The sequence below is a fragment of the Hemiscyllium ocellatum genome, chromosome 26, assembly GCF_020745735.1.
Source record: "Hemiscyllium ocellatum isolate sHemOce1 chromosome 26, sHemOce1.pat.X.cur, whole genome shotgun sequence".
In the NCBI taxonomy this organism is placed as follows: Eukaryota; Metazoa; Chordata; class Chondrichthyes; order Orectolobiformes; family Hemiscylliidae; genus Hemiscyllium; species Hemiscyllium ocellatum.
The window spans coordinates 14,611,568-14,630,582 of record NC_083426.1 but is presented as its reverse complement, the minus strand read 5'-3'; the positions used below and the strand labels follow the sequence as shown (position 1 = coordinate 14,630,582).

Below are 19,015 nucleotides of genomic sequence, written 5' to 3'. Positions count from 1 at the left end.
AGGGTCCTTCTCAGGATGGCAGCCAGTGACACATGGTGTTCTGCAAGGCTCAGTGTTGGGACCACAACTTTTCACTTTATACATGAATGATCTGGATGAAGGAACTGATGGCATTTTGACTAAGTTTGCAGCCAATGCGAAAATAGGTAGAGAGACACATAGCATAGAGGACGTGGTGAGGCTGCAGGAGGATTTGGACAGGTTAGGAGAATGGATAAAAAAAGTGGAAGATGGAGTACAATGTGGGAAAGTGAGAGGTAGGAAGAATGGAGGCATGGACTATTTTCTAAATGGGAAGAAAATTCTGAAGTCTGAAATGCAAAGATACTTTCTTCATAGAACAGAAACAAAAGAGTTATGAAGTGATTCGCCTGGTCTGTGATTAGTCCAGCATAGCACACACTCAAAAAAGACAAAAAAAAATGTTGGGAAAAGAAATGGCTTTACATCAATAGCATTCAAAGCAATACAATTACTGATCAGGAACATACTGCAAAGATGCTAAACAGACAATTTTTCAGACTTTCACTTACATTTGTAGTAAAGGAAGATCGCATTTATCTGCTATTATCAAAGCATCATTGGAACTTACTTCTTATCCAATATAAAATGTAAGAAAGAAAAGCATAACAGGTCATTGTAACCTGGATATTCAGATGTGACATTTTACGCCTCATGGCACAAATGTTTCCTACCAACCTAGAGCTGTGTTATCTCCGAAGAAAAGCAAACATTGAAATGGGAATTTGGGTAATCATTGTAACACGTTTGGCCAGGTGGATCTCACTGAGCATGAGTTCCCTGATTGGGGCTGTTAATCTGGGCCAATCAGGGAACACTGGTTGACAGATATAAAAAAGTGTCTCAAAGAAAAAAATAAATAAATAAGTGTCTCAGAAATTCTCCTCACTCTAGGGACTGGCTCTGAGTTGGCTGGTCACAGTCCATGCACTGTGCGCATGCAAATAAAGGGAGGCTCGCTGATGGGATATCAGCCTCCATGGAGTTATTTCAGAACTCAAAAAAGTAAAAACTGGAAAAGTACACTTTAAGGCAGTCAGGAACTCATAATGATCATAACTTAGATTCCAGGGTTCCTACTTTATATGGGAAAAAATGAGGACTGCAGATGCTGGAGATCAGAGCTGAAAATGTGTTGCTGGAAAAGCGCAGCAGGTCATGCAGCATCCAAGGAGCAGGAGAGTCGATGTTTCGGGCATGAGCCTGAAGAAGGGGGCTCATGCCTGAAACGTCGATTCTCCTGTTCCTTGGATGCTGTCTGACCTGCTGCGCTTTTCCAGCAACCCATTTTCTGCTTTCTACTTTATATACAAAGTCATCTCCACCTTATCCATAAACATAATCAGCTCTCTCTCTCTCTCTCGGAACCAAAACAAATCAGTTTCCATCTCTTGCAGATATATCTGTCCATGAAAGTAACAGTAAGAGTAACCACCACACAGTCCTTCTGGAGATAAAGTCCCTTTTTCACATTGAGGATACACTGCATCTTATTGTGCGACACATCCATTGTGCTAACTGGGATAGATTGCAAACAGATCTAGCAACACTAAACAAGGTATTTGTGATAACAATGTGGGCCATCAGTCGTGGCAGAAATGTACTCAAACACAATCTGCACCTCATGGCCCAGTCTATTCTGCACTCCACCATTACCATCAAACCAGGGGATCAACCCGGGCTCAATGAAGACTGCAGGAAGGTACATCAAGAGCAGCTCCAGGTAAACCTAAAAAGGCAGTGCCAAACAGGTGATGCTACAAAGCAGAACTACCGCAAGCTGAACAGTGTGAGCAGCAAGTGATAGAACTAAGCAATTCCACGATCAATAGATCAAACTTGAGCTCTGCAGTGCTACAACATCCAGTCATGAACAGTGGTGGACAACAAACAGGAGCAGGAGCCTCCGTTAATCACCTCATCCTCAGCAATGAGGTAGCCCAATATAACACAGCAAAGACAAAGCTGCAGCATTTGCAGCAATCTTCAGCCAGAAGTGCGACTGGATCATTCACCTTGGCTTCCTGCAGAGGTCCACACATTCTAGATGCCAGTGTTCAGCTAACTTCCCTCACTGCAGATGAAACCAAAAGATGGTTAAACACGTTGGCCACTGCAAAGGCTTTTGGTTCTGACAACACTCTGGCAATAGCCTGAAACATGTGCTCCAGAACTTGCCACGCTCCTAGCCAAGCTCTTCCAATACAATACTGACACTGACAAGACCATATAAGGAAGTCTGGCAGTAAGAAAAGTATGCATTTGTATAGCACCTTTGAAGTGATGAGGTGACCTAGAGGTCATTCACACAGGAGAGACATGGATAGAATGGCAAATGATTTAAGATGAATTGGCTAAAAGAATGGGGTCGGGAGAAATATTTTAAATGCACGGGAGAGGTTGCAAGGCAAAGCAGCTTGGAATGGGAATTCTGTGGTTGGGAAAGATGATTGGCGTCTCTAACACCAAGTTTAAATATTGGTATTGAAGGAAAAGGTGGATTTGCAGGGAATTTGACACAAGGTTGGAGTTCAACAAGTGTATGCTGACACTCGAAGGGGCATTTGGTTTGGAAAAAATTATTGATTGGAATAAATATTTCCAATTTCATGTATAGGAAGTCAGTGGAAGTGAACAGGAACACAGGTAATATATGTATAAGACACATGTTTAGCAAGCTGATGCTTGTACAGTGAGGAGACCAGGATATTAACAGCCAGGTTTTAAGAAGATAAGTCTCAACCAAGGTTCTCAATGCCAGAGATCTCAGGCAATGTTGTAAATAAATAATGTCGCTGAGATAACAGGGTACGCTGTAGCACTAAAGATAAATTGCATATTTGTACCTCAGCTCCAGTGTGAATATGACACCAAATCTGCTTCAGTTAGAGTGAGCAGCTGGACTGTAGAATACTTCCAGAGACATAGGCATGAGCCAAGTAAGCTGGGTTCCCAGGGTTTTTCCAATTATTGTATTGTCTACCAGTTTCTCTGCTCAAGCAGAATCATTCAACACAAAACACTGGACTTAATAAAGATCCAGTCTGAATGGTTGATGCTCTCAATGCTGCTTGGATAAAAAAAAATCCTCATTATTAATTCAAACAATAAGAGAAAATCTTTACCCAAGTTATTTCATGTACAAACACTTTCTTTCTTCCAAACTAGTGAAACCATTTCCTTGTAAATGCAGAATTAGAAGTCACACTATGCCAGGTTACAGTCCAACATGTTTAGCTGAAATCACAAACTTTCAGAGTGCTGCTCCTTCATCAGGTGAAGTCACCTAGTGTCCGGGTGATTTCTGACTTTGTCCGCCCCAGTCCAACACCAGCACCTCCACACCTTGTAATTGCAGTGACAGGAATACTTATGAAATTGGGATTTGCTAAAATTAACTCTTTTTGAAGAGTTAGGTGATTAAAAAAATGCTCCATTTAACTCCTCTCCTGACTGTCCGAAACGTTTCCCCACATGACGATGCACAAGTCGGGGTGTGTAGGAATCCTCTGCACTTGGCTGATTCAGATCCGGCAACACTCAAGCTGCTCCATTTCATCCAAGGCAAACATTTTGTTTGATGTAACATCTACCACATTAAGTATTCACTCTATCCACCATTAAATCGTCATTGTTAGCATCTATAACATGCAAGGCAGCAACTCATTTTCACACGGATGATCCCTGGGATGGTTGGTCTAACATATGAGGAACGGCTGAGGATCCTGGGATTGTATTCATTGGAGTTTAGAAGATTGAGGGGGACTTAATAGAAACTAACAAGATAATACATGGCTTGGAAAAGGTGGACGCTAGGAAATTGTTTCCGTTAGGCGAGGAGACTAGGACCCGTGGACACAGCCTTAGAATTAGAGGGGGTCAATTCAGAACAGAAATGCGGAGACATTTCTTCAGCCAGAGAGTGGTGGGCCTGTGGAATTCCTTGCCGCAGAGTGCAGTGGAGGCCGGAACGCTAAATGTCTTCAAGGCAGAGATTGATAGATTCTTGATGTCACGAGGAATGAAGGGCTACGGGGAGAATGCTGGTAAGTGGAGTTGAAATGCCCATCAGCCATGATTGAATGGCGGAGTGGAATCGATGGACCGAATGGCCTTACTTCCACTCCTATGTCTTATGGTCTTAACTCACCAAGTGCCCATAGGTAACACTGTCTAAACCCATGACCTTTACATTTAGAAGTAACGCAGTAGAACAATGGAACTTCCCCACCTGCAAGTCCCCCCCTTGGTCACACCTACTTGACTTGGAATTATTTTGCTGGGTTAAAATCCTGGAACTTCAGCCCAAACAGAACAGTGTATGTGAGTGCAAGAAAACAGCTCACTAGCAATTTCTAAAGGGCCGTTAGAGATAAGCAATTGATACTGTCCTTGACAGCAACTCTTACATTCTAAAAATGAATTTTAAAAATGCTAGTTATTGTCCAAAGGTCTCACTCCTGCTGTTGTTCTTCTCATAAACCAGTAGATGATGCTCTTGAACAAGTAAATGATGAACAGGAAAATTGAAGGTGAAGTTAAAATAGTTGATGCTGGAAAAATATTAAGCAGCACCTCCAGAGAAAGAAATGGCTAACATTTCAAATCAATTGCCTATCACTGGAAAGATTTACAGATGAAACCTGTTTAAGCAAATGCAATACAGGAAGAAGAAAAAAGGAAATAGGAGGAAACTACAAAGAAAAAGACGATGCTAGGTGAAAGGAAGGAATCATAGAGTCAAAGAGTGACACAGCACGGAAAAGGACACTTTGAGCTAACCAGTCCTTGCCGACCATAATCCCAATCTAAATTGGTCCCACATGCCTCTGCTAGACCCATGTCCCCCCCAAACATTTCTCATTAGTGTACTCATCTAAATGCCCAGTAACTGTACCCTAATCGATTACTTCCTCTGGACGTTCATTCCACGCATGAACCACCCTCTGTGGAAAAAAAGGTCCCTCATCTCTTTTCTTAAATCTTTCTCCTCGCACCTTAAAAATATGCCCCCTAGTCTTGAAATTCCCCACCTTTGGGAAAAGACACCTGCCATTTACTTAATCTATATTTCTGATGGTTTTGTAAACCTCTATAAAGTCATCCCTCCACGCTCCAGTGAAAAAAGTTCCAGCCTATCCAGACTCTCCTTATAAATCAACCCCTCCATACCTGGTAAATCTCTTCTGAACCTGCTTCAGCTTAATAATATCTTTCTTATAACAGGTTGACCAGAACTGGACACAGTACTCTAGCAGAGGCCTCACTAACATCCTGTATAATGTCCCGACTCCTATACTCAAAGCTCTGAGCAAAAAAAGGCAAGCCTGGAAATTGAAAGAATTGTAAACCAGTAAAAATGCTCCTAAGAATGAATGCACTGGTCAGGCTGATTTTGAAGCACACCAGGTGAATTAGATAGTATGGAAAACAACAAATGCTAGAGATGAATTGATATCTAGATTCAAAATGTTAGCTTGCTGTCTCTCCATGGGTGGTGGCATGGTGACTCAGTGGTTAGCACTGCTGCTTCACAGTGCCAAGGACCTGGGTTTGATTTCAGCCTCAGGCAACTGTCTATTTGGAGTTTGGACCTTCTGCATTGGTTCCCTCCCACAATCCAAAGATGTGCAGCTCAGGTGCATTGACCATGCTAAATTGCCTATAGTGTGCAGAGATGTGTAGTTTAAATATAGGGTAGGGGTGAAGAGAGTTGGTGTGGACTTGTTAGGCCAATGGACCTGTTTCCACACTGTAGGAATTCTACAATTCAATGTTGTCTGACCCGATGTGATCTCCAGCATTTGTTGTTTTCAGTACAGCTGCAGTAGGTTGCTCCTAGATTAGATAGTATGTATCATTCACAAGTTTTACTTGTTTTTTCCTTCTGGGAGGTTAAATGAAAAAAAAAATGGGTAATGTGAATCAGGCAAAAAGAGATATTAGTGGGACAAATAAAGGAACAAAAGAGAAGTCTAGAGAAATGTAATTACAATTAGCAAAATCATCATCAACAATCTACCATCCAAAGTATTATTTACCTGAAATGTTAACTCTGTTTCTCTCTCCACAGATCTTTGGCAATCATGATCTATTGCATATTTTCTAACATTTTTTGAGTTTTTTCAGGTTTTATTTCAGATTTCCAACATCCCTCTGCTTTTGTGTGAATAAATATAGGTGCATAAAATCATGTACATTTTTCACATTCTTGTTTGAGGAAATTGTTGTAGTTAATGCTGTAATCAATATCCTTGATGAATCTTGATCAGAATATATGAGTCTTAAATTTCAGTTGAGTTTTGGACTTAAGTAGAAAATTATCGGGATTGGGTTATGATTTGGAGGTGCCGGTGTTGGACTGGGGTATACAAAATTACAAATCAAACAACACCAGGTTATAGTCCAAAAGGTCTATTTAGGAAACATTAGCTTTTGGAGAGCTGCTCCTGCATCAGTTGATTGTGAAGTATAAGATCATAGGACACAGAATTTATAGCAAAAGTTTAATGCGATGCAACTAAAATTGGGTTAGGGACTGGGATTGGGACTGGGTTAGAATTTGCTACCTTCTGGTTTTAAATGGGATAGTCCAATGTTTGGATGCACAAAGTTGGCAGATTAGTGAATGTGTTGATGTAGTCTTCATGCTAACTAACTGGCTGCGTGAAAATCTTAAAATGAGCCTACTTTTGCATAAACTAAAATTTGTTTATTTTTTAAAGATCTATATGCTCACATTAACAATTAAAAGCTGAGTCATTCTGCAGTATGTATCCAAATGCTAACAATGATTTTTTGATCTGGCAACTCAACTACTTTGGTCAAATCTCCTTTTTGTTTGCTTCCAGGTTCCAAGCCTCTGATTGTTTACTGGGTGTAACCAACAAATGAATATTTTTTAATCTGAGAAATTGTATCTCACGATGATTAATATTGGAGCAGTGTACGTTTCCAATTGGTTCTGACTTAGTAAAGAAAAAGGTCAGCATAAAGTTTGTTCTGATAATTCACTATAAAACTAACTTGACTTCCTGTTCCCATTGCACTTGGAGTATTGTCTCCCACAGTACAGTAATCCAGAGTTTAAAGCAAAGATTTAAACATTTACAAGAACGTGAACCCTGACTTCAAGCAACTTATTGGCCCTGATTGGAAGAGAGAATGAAGTGGATAATTTTTGCCCTTTGCTGTTTCCATTTGTCAGAATGCCTTAAAAGGTAACAAAACAGAAAAAAATTTCCTAAGGATGGTGCAGTTGATTGAAATTTGTACAGAGGAAGACTAGAGTATCTAAAAGTCAGTAAGATTGTTTACAACCTCACAATTTTAGCTTTGTTTTGAGCTTCCTAACTAGCCTGACCCTGGTGGTGTGTTTATTTTCATCTTAAGTGACTGTCCCTCTGGATAGTCAAGGAATGGGGGCCATATTCTCAGGAGAAAGACCAATCATTTCAGGCTCAGATGAGGAGAAATTTCTTCCCTCAGAGCACTGTGTTATTTTGAGATTCTCTGCCCCAGAGGGCTCTGGAATATCAATGATCAAGTATAATCAAACCAAAAATGTTTAGACATAAAAGTTATCATGGGATATGGGAAAGTGAAGTTGAGGTGGGAAAGTGAAGTTGTGGTGAAGATCAACTGTGAGCTAATTGAAGACAGGGCAGTTCTGAAGCACTCCTGCTTTTTTTAAATGTTCTTTCACTAATCTCAATAAACCACTCTTTCTGGAAAAACAAAGGAGGAAAATCAACCGTCCAACTGTGTAACAATCAACTTGCTCTTTGCCAACGTTTCCTAATCTGAGACCAAAAGAGAAAATGCTGGAAAATCTCAGCAGGTCTGGCAGCATCTTAAGGAGAGAAAAGAGCTGATGCCTCGAACCTAACTGACCGTTTGTCAAAACTGAGACGTAAGGATACAAAGCTGGGTCCTTTGCTGAGAACAGCACTCTCAGCCTCAGAGAGGGGAAAGTCAGAGGGTATGGTGAACACACAGCAAGGGCTGGGGTGGGAAGAGATGGGGTTCGAGGGATAGGGACTGTTGGAAGGTGGAGGGTGGGCAGGGGTGTGGATGAGAAGTTGAAGCTTGCATTCCTTAACATCTGCAAGAAACAGGAAAAGTTTGGAGTTAAGGCATCGAACGATACGAAGTATGAAAGGAAACTGTAGACCTGGACAGCTTTGAGAGAGAGTAAGTTCGTGCTTCTGGAGAGAGGTGTTGAGTGCTTTCATGTAGCGGCGCATGGCCCTGAGTGTGGCTTTTAGGATGCTGCGAGAACAGCAGTTGGAAAAATCTGCAGTAATTTGCTTTTTTCCTTATCTGAGGCCTCATAACTCAATATTACCCCTAACGTAATGTGGAGGTGCTGGTGTTGGACTGGGGTGGACAAAGCTAACAATCACGCAACACCAGGTTATAGTTCCACAGGTTTATTTAGAAGTGCTCGTTTCAGAGCGCTGCTTCTTCATCAGGTAATTAGTGGGCAGGATCATAGGACAGAGAACTTGTAATAAAAGATCAAAGTGTCAGACAACTTCTGCGATGTATTGAACAATTGCTGTTAAGTCTTTAATCACTTAGAATGTATTGCAGGTTTCAAATCATTAATATGTAAATTCCAGAACTTCTTTCAAGTCACATTCTTGAGGTGACTTAAGTTTTTATATAAAAAAAGTGGCAACTCAGCTCAGACAATGTGTTAAAGGTATGAGGTTAGAATCTGTCTGTTTTCCGACCTTGAGTCAGACTAGTTCTATTTGCAAAGTAGGAATTTATAAAATATCACATGGACTGATTGCCTACAGATTGTGTGCTTTTGGAACAGAATAGAATGTATCTGCAAACATAAGTCGGCAAATGCAAATTCACCCCATTGATCTATATTTGTGTGCGTGCATGTGAGGGAGAGAAGGGAAGAGAGGGAGAGGGAGGGAGAGAGAAAGAAAGAGAAAGAGAAAGAGAGAGAGAGAAAAAGGAAGAGAGAGAATGTGTACATGTGTGCGTATGAGAGAGAGAGAAGGAGTGTGTGTGTTTGTGTGAGAAGATATGGAGAGTGTGTATGAGTGTGCGTCTATGTGTGTGTTTGTGTGTTCGTGCGTGAGCGAGTGTGTGCGTGAGTGTGATGGAGTTTATGCCTGTGATAGGGTATGCACATGAACGTGTGTGTCTGTGCGTGTATCTGAGAGAGAGAGCATGTGTATGAGAGAGGGTCTGTGAGAGTGTGTGAGCATGTAAGAGTGTGTATGTATGTGTGCTTGTGTGTGAGTCTGTGCATGTGTGCATATAGTGTAGTGAGATCACTTGTAGTGTGACATAAATCCAAGGTCCCACTAAGACCATCCTCATGTGTACTGAACCTGGCTATCAGCCTCTGCTCGGCCACTCTGCGTCGGTGTCTATCCCAAAGTCTGCCTTGGCGGACAGTCACCCAAAGATGTAAGGCCAAATGCCCTTGACCACTGAAGTGTTCCGTGATGGGGTGGGGGTGGGGGTGGGGGTGGGGGGCGGTTTTAACATCTCTGCCTGATGATTGTTGCGTGGTATCCAATCATCCATTGTCGTAACGTCTGCTTGGTCTCTCCAAGTACCATATCTCGGGGTATCCTTGTCTTCAGCGAATGAGGTGGACAACGTTGGCAGTCAGTACATATGACATTGTATGAATTCCTACTTTAGAATAGAACTAGACTGACTCAAGGTTGGAATGTAGACGGACTCTAACCTCACGCCTTTAATGCATTGTCTGAGCTGAGATGTCACCTTTTTTTTAATAAAACCTAAAGTCATCTTGGGAATGTGACTTGCAAGAAATTCTGGGATTCATATATTAATGAACTGAAACCTGCAACCCATTATAAGTGATTAAAGACTTAACAGCAATCTAGGTTTGTTCAATACATCGCATCAGTTGTATGACACTTTGATATTTTGCTGTAAATTCTTTGTCCTATGATCCTGCCCCACGAGCTACACAACAAAGGAAAAGCACTCTAAAAGCTTATACTTCCAAATAAGCCTATTGGACTGTAATCTGGTGTGTGTCATTTTTAATTTACCCCCTAACTTAACAATTGAAGATACTTTGAGAAGCTAGGAAGTATGTCATTGAAGATAATGGAAGAATTCCTCACCAGTAAAATGCAGGTGCTTTTCTGCAGTAGGAATTGAAGTGTATTGTAGGGTTTTGTTGGGTGTTGTTACAATTCAGAATTCCCTTCAGGCAATGAAGGGAAGAACTAGATTCTAGTCTGATGGCATTTCATTTATTTGTTACTTCTGTGGGTCAGCTGAGTTTATGGAAGGGGGTGGGTAGTTATTGTGAAAGATGTTCCTCTGTGCTAGGATGCAAAATACTTAATCTTTAACCACCCTTCCCTTCTTCACTCTTGCCCATTTGAAAGCAGCTTGACAAGTTAAAGAATTTGAGATAGCTGCTTTGCAGAAGTATGAAAATTACATTATTTGGAAGCTACTCTTTGGCAAGAAAATCATGCTCAATCATTGGTTGTGGCTTCATCAATTTTCCCTCTTATAATTTGACAGAATTCCACTGAAGAAGCACAAGTCAGTCAAGCAAACAATGAGAGAGAAAGGGATACTCTCGTATTTCTGGGAGCACCATAAGATGGATATGGTACAAATGGGTCAAGTTCAGGAGTGTTCTGCCATACAAAGAACATCTGAGCCCCTTCTCAATTACATGGATGTAAGTCTGTTCCGACAGCTTAAACGTACTTGTGAAACGGAGTTATACATATTAGGATTAGAAATGAAATAAATGAGATTTATATCATTGCTGAAGGAATGCCTTTAATGTAGCTATACGACTAAATCGGGTAGACGCCAATCATCAAAGGAAAGTTTAGAAATAAATTGTAGCTGCTATTGTTACCCAACCTGAGTTAGGCATGGAGAACTGTCATTTCAACTTCATACTGAGACCCAACTTCATAATTATCATGGTGGCCTTTCAAAGAACCTGGAACAGGCAACTTAACAAGTAGTTATGGAAAAGCTGTTTTGCTTTGTTGCATTTTTAATGCTCATATTACTAATGGACATGTTCCCATAAGTCTCAGTGCTCTATGTGCCATCATCCTCATAAGCAAAGACCAGAGTCTTTCAGTCCCAACGTGTTTGTGAGATGCTACTATATTGGAACAGTTACTGTTTAGTGGTTAAATAATCTATTCTTCTGTTAAGTTTTCCAATACAGTCAAGTTATTCCAATTTCTCTTTTTTTTGTGTGTATTTTAACTATGGAGTATGAATAAAGTGTGATCCACTTCAAGCTTGGTAATTTGACCAATTGAATTGCATCTGGAATGCAATGCCTGGCACTTGCCTTTACAATAAGAAAAGCTTAGGGTCGAGACTATCTCTTTGATATGTTTTGAGGGGGGCAGTTGGTCTACCCATGACAATATCTTCATTTAATTTGAAACAATAGAAATGCTTCAGACCATTCCATAACCATCTTGTGCTTTGAAATTGTAGCTGCACTGACAGCAACTTAAAGAGGAAAAAGAAAAGAATGAAATGGGAAGAAACTCAGGGCAGAAATGTTGTACTGGGACTAAGATGCCAGGATTATTTCTGTTTTCCCAAAGAACACCCCTCCCCACCACCACCACCTCTTTCCCCCCCCCCCCCCCCCCCCCCCAATCCCCATCCCCCCCACCCCCGGCCGCCAACCCTGGGGGACCTGGCAACCCACTGAGCTTTTGATCAGGGTACCCCTCCACAATTGGCAGAGTCAGGTCCCTTGTAGAAAAATGGGTGGTAATTGTGTTTTGGAAAGCCAATTAGAGGGCATCCAGTTTCACAGGGGCAGCTAACTGCTGTAAAGGGGAACAAACAGAGGGTGCTTCAACATGAAGGAGCCATTACACCAGTTTAAAAAGAGGAAGAAAGAGGCTAGGCCGCCCAAAGAGATGGCAGTGGGAGATGTCGAGGGCAGCTGGGGTGCCCCTCGAGAGGACACCTTTTGGGTGCACCTGCACATGTTTGAACTGCTCTCACAACAGCCTCACTCCCAATGCTGCCATTGTGTTTGTAAACTAGAAACAAACTGAGGAACCTCCTTTAGCTGACTGTAGCAAGGTAAATGGCTTCCCACTTTGAGATGTTGCGCAGCCCACACTTGGCTTGATCAAGGTGGCTGGCAGCTGAAAGGTGTATTGTTTGGCACTGCTGTTATTTTCAGGCCCTTGTTTCCAACGTTGGTGGTGCCCAAAAATCCTGCCTTCAAGGGCCAATGTCAACTCCTCTTCGTTCAGTGGAAATCAGGTTACTAGATGAGAATGAACACAGCACGGGAGCATTTGCACCATGTTTCCACCCACGCTTCGATTTTACACAGGCACAATAAAATCTGCTATTTTGATTTCAATGGCTATGTCTTTGGGGCTGAAGTGCCAATTTAACTGACTGTGGCACATCCTGGATAGGCACTTTTCAAAACCTGACACAGCAGGACTTCAAATGAAAGTCCCTTCTGTTAAATGGTACCAGGCGTTTTTCTCTATTCCATGAATACAGTGGTCTTACATCTTATCCACCACCTACCCTCCAACCCCAGAGTGCTGGCTTGTTCACTGTCCCGATTCAATAATAAACTTGCCAGAGACCATTTTGGTAAGTTACTGAGAAAGCTGGTTTGACACTCCCATTACCTGACCAGTCACCTGACCAATCACGTGACCAACTTGCGTCCTCTCTAGGCGTGTAATTCATGCAAGTTTTTGGACGTTCAAATGCCTCATATTCCATGGTTTGCCCTCATGGCTCCAATTTCACTCCAACCCTCCCTCAAGTTGAAACCAATCCATTCCTATGAATGTTCTGAAAATCAGTTGTAACTAAAGCCTTACAGTTTACCGAAGATTCAGCTCATGTTCCAGATTTCAAGAGCACACAGAAAACATTTTTTGTATCATGGTAACTCGGATAGATGGAATTTATCAGGAGAAGGCTTACCCTTGCGTTGCTCATACTTGATATTATGGAACAACCAGTCTTTCTTTCCCCAAGTATGGAGTTTGCTTTCAGGACAATCTACTGCAAAGTGCATTAATATAATTATTCATGTCTTGTTACAGACTCAGTATGGCGGGGAGATTTCCATTGGCACACCACCTCAGAATTTCACTGTTGTATTTGATACTGGTTCATCCAATTTATGGGTGCCTTCGGTTTATTGCCACAGCAGAGCTTGCAGTAAGTGAGACCAGTGAGAGATTCCATTGTCACCAGATTAATCCCCAAAATCCTTTGCTCAGATTGGTACTCCTTCTCGAATCCAGGTTATCATCACAACATGCATTGTTTTCTGTTTCCATACATGGATGAGAGAATATGACAGGGGTTGTCAATTTTGGTGTGACGTTGTTTTAAGGATTGGACATAGACATCCCATAAACCTTTAACACAGTAATTACATGGATCTTTTCAGTTGTGTCTGAAAGATCAATGTCTGATTCTGTCTGGTTTTTATGGGGTCTGGCAATTCCTGTATTGAGGATCAAGCATTGGCACAACTCGGGATTTGTGGGTGATGGATGTGGTGGTAGTGGGAAAATGTAATGTGTTCATCTCCCTGGGAGCAGAGGCAGGAGGTCCAACTTTGTGTCTAGTGTCAATCAGCTCATTTCTACAAAGACAACTTCATAATGGCCATGCCAGGTAATTGTCGGGATTCAAAGCCAGGGAATGTGCCTGAAGAACATGTTTCTTTCTCCACTGAAATTACAATATGCCTGAATCTTTCAGGATAGCTGGAATGAGGGACTAGTAGATAAAGTTGGTGCCAATCTGTCAGTTTCACCTCCATCTGGAACACAAAGTCCCATCTAAGTTTGGAATATAAATCTAGTCTCAGTAATAGTGACCATGACAACTCTCACTGATTGTTGCAAAATGCCATCTTATTCACTAACGTCAGTTAGGGAAGGAAATCTGCAGACCTCACCTGGTCTTGCCCACATGTGACTCCAGACCCACATCCACTGTGATTGACTCTTAACTGTCTACAGTTCATGGGCAATTGGGAAAAGGCAACTAATGCTGGCCTTGGCAGAGATGCTGATACCTCATGAAAGAATAAAGAAAACAAAATCTCTAGTAACACACAGCAAAAGGGCAGCTCCAACTACATTCTGTCCCACTCCTGCCCCTTCATTGACTGCATACCTCTCTGGTTGTCATGTGTCTGAGAGCTGTCAGGCATTCATCATTGGCAACCATATCCAGTTTTATGTCATTGGCTAACTTAGTCATGTGAGACAATATTACATTGTCCAAATTGAAATAATTTGACAGCAGCCAGTACCCCATCACCAACTCACCCTTTATTGACATATGGAGAGATATGACACTAATCCAGCTCCCTCAGAGACAGCTCTCATAGTGAACAGTACCTCTAACACTCCTGTTCTTATCTGTCAGCCAGGCTCCCCTATTGACCAGATTAACAGCCACAATCAGGGAACTCATATTTTATGAGGTCCACCTGGCTGGCCTCGTTACAATCACTGCACAAATCATGGATAAAGATCAGAAACAACATCACATCACTGACCTCCACTGAAAGGCAGGTTCCAATCTGTCTACTCCCTAGCTACCTCCCCCTACACTATCTATCCTTCAAGTTTGCACATGTGCAACATTTACTGTCATCCAGTGAGAAGGCATAATGTGAATTTGGATATTGTGTGAATCAAAAAGGTAACACTCTCTGCTAGATCCCCATTCTCCTAATCTAGAAACTCCCCCCAAATAACCAGTAAATTGACCACATCTAATCTACCATTCTAAGATCCATATTGCCCTTTATGTTCAGCCTTTGCCATTCAAAACGTTTGCATACTCATTCATTTGAAAAGGAATAAGGACATTTTAGTACTGAGAATTAAACTCGGCATATCCTAACCAACTAGGATGTCATCTCCTCTTTGTAGATGGAGAATGAACTTACCTATACGTGGGATACTTCTGGGAAAAGAAATGTGCTGTTTATGCTTTTGATCTTGTACTCATGGGCGGCACGGTGGCACAGTGGTTAGCACTGCTGCCTCACAGCGCCTGTAGACCCGGGTTCAATTCCCGACTCAGGCGACTGACTGTGTGGAGTTTGCACGTTCTCCCCGTGTCTGCGTGGGTTTCCTCCGGGTGCTCCGGTTTCCTCCCACAGTCCAAAGATGTGCGGGTCAGGTGAATTGGCCAAGCTAAATTGCCCGTAGTGTTAGGTAAGGGGTAAATGTACGGGTATGGGTGGGTTGCGCTTCGGCGGGTCGGTGTGGACTTGTTGGGCCGAAGGGCCTGTTTCCACACTGTAAGTCTAATCTAATCTAAAACAACATCTTTGGAATGCCAAATCTCTAAGGGAACAGCAATTTCTACAGAATATTGTTATTGTCTTCGAAATTTACTCGCTGCAATTCTGTCCTAATGAGGACAAGATAAAGGATCCAACAGAATGTCACTTTGCAAAGTCTATACATTGAAATGTTTGTCCAGGTTGGCTTTTTTTAACGAGAATTCTGTCTCAGGGAGAGAGTTTTTTTTTCTTTTACAGAAGACCATGACAAGTTCATCCCAGATAAATCATCGACTTATACAAGGGATGGCCGTCCTTTCTCTATCCATTATGGTACAGGCAGTCTGACAGGAATAATTGGAATAGATACTGTAACGGTAAGTAATTATCGTATTTTAAAGAGGAATCTGAAATGTCAAGAGTGAAGCAGTAGATGTGGAATATTCCAGTAAATGAGAATGTTAATCCAAACAAGGCTGGTATTACCCAGTAGGTGGAAGGCTGGATTGCTTCTGGTACTTAAGTAGTTCTTCTTCAAGGTTGTTGACCTGAATTGTTCAATGAGTTGCTCTTGGCTAGATGATATCTAACATACTGAGCAATTCCACTATTCTTGGTTTTATTTCTGGTGCACTTGGTTTCAGGCTAGGAACAATTTTGTTTTCCTTTATTCATTCATGGAATGAGGCCCAGGTAGCATTTATCATCCATCCTTAATTATCAGAGGGCACTTAAGAGTCAACTACTTTGCTGTGGGTCTGGAGTCACGTGTAGTGAACCGAAAGAACATTGGTGAACCAGATGGGTTTTTCCAATAACAGATTTATGGTCATCATCAGATTCTTAATTCTAGATTTTTATTGAATTCATATACCACCATCTGCGTGGCAAAATTCAAACCCAGGCTTTCAGGACATTATCTGGGTCTCTGCGTTAACAGCCCAACGACAATACCACTAGACCAAAACCTCCCCTGGTTACATGCTATTTTTTCACATTCTTCAAAAATTTCAATATAAAATTCATTCTCCAGTGCAATGCTGATGGAGTGCTGCTCTACCAGAAGTGTTGTCTTTTAGAGGACACCAGAAACCAAAGTATTGACTTCTTCTCAGACATTTGTAAAAGGTCCCACAGAACAATTTTGAAGAGCAGGGAAGTTTTGCTTAGTGTTCTAACTATTGTTTATTCCTCGACTTGCATCAATAAAACATGGTCAATGCCTCATCGCCCTGGGGACTTGACCATGTTTTATTAATGCAAGTTGAGGAATAAACAATAGTTAGAACACTGAGCAAAACTTCCCTGCTCTTCAAAATTATTGTTCGAAATTTGCTTAATATGTTTTCTACATTACAACAGGGCCACAGTTCAGAAGAAGTTCATTACTTTGAGATGTTGTGAGGCCAGGAATGATGTCACTTAAACTCATGTCTTTCTTTCTGTACTTAGGTTGAAGGCATCACCATTGTGAACCAGAAATTTGGTGAGAGTGTGACAGAGCCTGGCACAACGTTTCTGTATTCCCCATTTGATGGGATTCTTGGACTGGCTTACCCATCTATTGCAACAGCAGATGCCACACCAGTATTTGACAACATGGTGGCGCAAGGCTTGGTAAACTTGCCCATATTCTCTGTGTATCTTAGCAGGTGTGTCTTTCTTTTAAAGGTCCTTATATGAAGTAGATTAAATATTTGAAGATCAAATCTTTCAAGATAAATACTCCCTTTCCTTTGACATAATATATGCAGTGCAATATATTAGATTAGAATATTTGGATTCTGCAGCACAGAGTTTAGTCAATATGATTCAGAACACTCAAGTATTTAATCAATGCAAATTCTAATTTTGCCTAAACCAAACTCAATGCATTATTATATATTTCTGTTTTAGACATCTAGATTCACTTCTGTTCAAACAATAAATATGTCACATTACTGTTGTATTTTGTGAAAGGGATGACTGGAATAAAATATAAATATAATTTACTACATTGAGTCAAATGCATTTTGGGAGTTTAAGTATCCATGAAGGATGCTGTATAAATTGCCCTCATGACCACTGTCCCGCCACCCCCAAAACTTCTCCCTGAAGATCCAGTTCAAATATACATCTCTCTGGGTCAAGAAACTTCTGGGTTTATTTCTGGGACTGAGTTATGTGGATAACTTTAGACATGATTTCAAATGCATCTGGTCTAGGGAACGAAAAAAAGAATCAACCAGAAAATCTGCTCCTGATCACTTTTGGGTAAAGTTATCAGTAACAGTAAGGATTAGAGAGTGAGTGGACAAAGGACTTAAATACGTGGTGTTTACATTCTTTAGCTTTGATTATATCTTTCTGCTAGCTGAGCTATGCTCACTGTGATTGGTTGATTAAGGCTGGGTGGGGCCTCAGTGTAAAACAAAGACACCAGAAGCTACTACAATTTGAACTGGAAGCAAAGATGTTTGCTTGTAGAGATATTTTAAAACCCCTGTAAATGTAAACCCCTGTAAATTTTTGCTTGTAGAGATATTTTAAAACCCCTGTAAATGTATTGGTTTCACACTGAGGAGCAGCTATCAACTTTGCATTAATCTGACCTAAATGGAATATACCAGAGGGTTTTAAGAACATAGCAAGTAGGAGAGTAGTTTGCCTGAGTGTCAGTGAGCAGGTATTGATGAGCAGTTACAGCTTAATAGCAATTTTAATTACACTTCCCATCACCTTACTGGCAGTCGAGTAGGAGGCGGTAATTAACTGGGTTGAATTTTCTTGCTTTTTGTGTACAAAGTGTACCTGAACAATGATCGACATTGGCTGTTGTAAGTGTTCTGGAATAGCTTGACTAGGGTCATGGCAGGTCCTGGAGCATACGCCTTCAGTTGAACCTTGACCAGAATGTTGTCAAGGCTCGTAGATTTGTGGTATCCACTGTTTCTTGAGAATACGTGAAGTGAATCAAATTGGCTGAAGACTGGTATATGTAACACCGGGGACCACTGGATGAAGCCAAGGGGGACCACCCATTGACATACATATCATGGGACTGTGGCATGGATGACTTGCATTGTCTTCTGTACACAAGAGCACAGCAATTGAAACGGTGTACCCTCAGAGAGTGGACAATTAGAATTCAGGCTGTATGATAAGGTTCAGATACCTGTAAGAGAAATATCTTTGCTTTCTTCCCGATTGCTGTATCTTTCTGAAGATGAATAATATCATTCAGTCATTCCCTCAATTTGAGGGTGCCAATTAATGCTGAAGCGAATTTGAGTAGATCTTGTAGGAAGTTACTAGAAACTTGCCACAAAGTGTGTGGAGAGTTTAAGTTCAATCAAAGTGACCCATCGCTGCAACGATGCCATTACAATTTCAGATCCTGATTCCTCAATTTTTGAGCTGTAAACCAGGTTTTGGGGACCTCTGCCCAATTGTCCATAATAATTATTTGAACAAATTTTATGAATAACATAATTAAAAAATTCACATTCAAGTTTTCAAATTTATCCATTAATTTATCTTATGATGCTATGTTAAAGTTTCTATCTGCCATTTCAAGAACATGGTCTTCAGCTGGTATCTTTTACTTTGCAGCTTTATTTGCTTCTATATCATAGAATCATTGAATCCCTATGGTGTGGAAGCAGGCCATTCAGCTCATTGAATCCACACCGACTC

At 41.2% G+C, this 19,015-nt stretch overlaps 1 protein-coding gene across 1 annotated transcript in view; it reads left to right on the top strand.

The window, feature by feature from the left end:
- The first annotated feature begins 1,594 nt into the window (after positions 1-1,594).
- LOC132828094 (cathepsin E-A-like) overlaps positions 1,595-19,015 on the top strand; it is a 28,694-nt gene continuing 11,273 nt past the window's right edge. Inside the window, exons 1-6 of the mRNA XM_060845004.1 lie at positions 1,595-1,744; positions 2,639-2,667; positions 10,567-10,729; positions 13,125-13,242; positions 15,599-15,717; positions 16,793-16,992. Of these exons, the coding sequence (XP_060700987.1) occupies positions 1,595-1,744; positions 2,639-2,667; positions 10,567-10,729; positions 13,125-13,242; positions 15,599-15,717; positions 16,793-16,992 (779 nt within the window). The remainder of the gene's footprint in view (positions 1,745-2,638; positions 2,668-10,566; positions 10,730-13,124; positions 13,243-15,598; positions 15,718-16,792; positions 16,993-19,015) is intronic.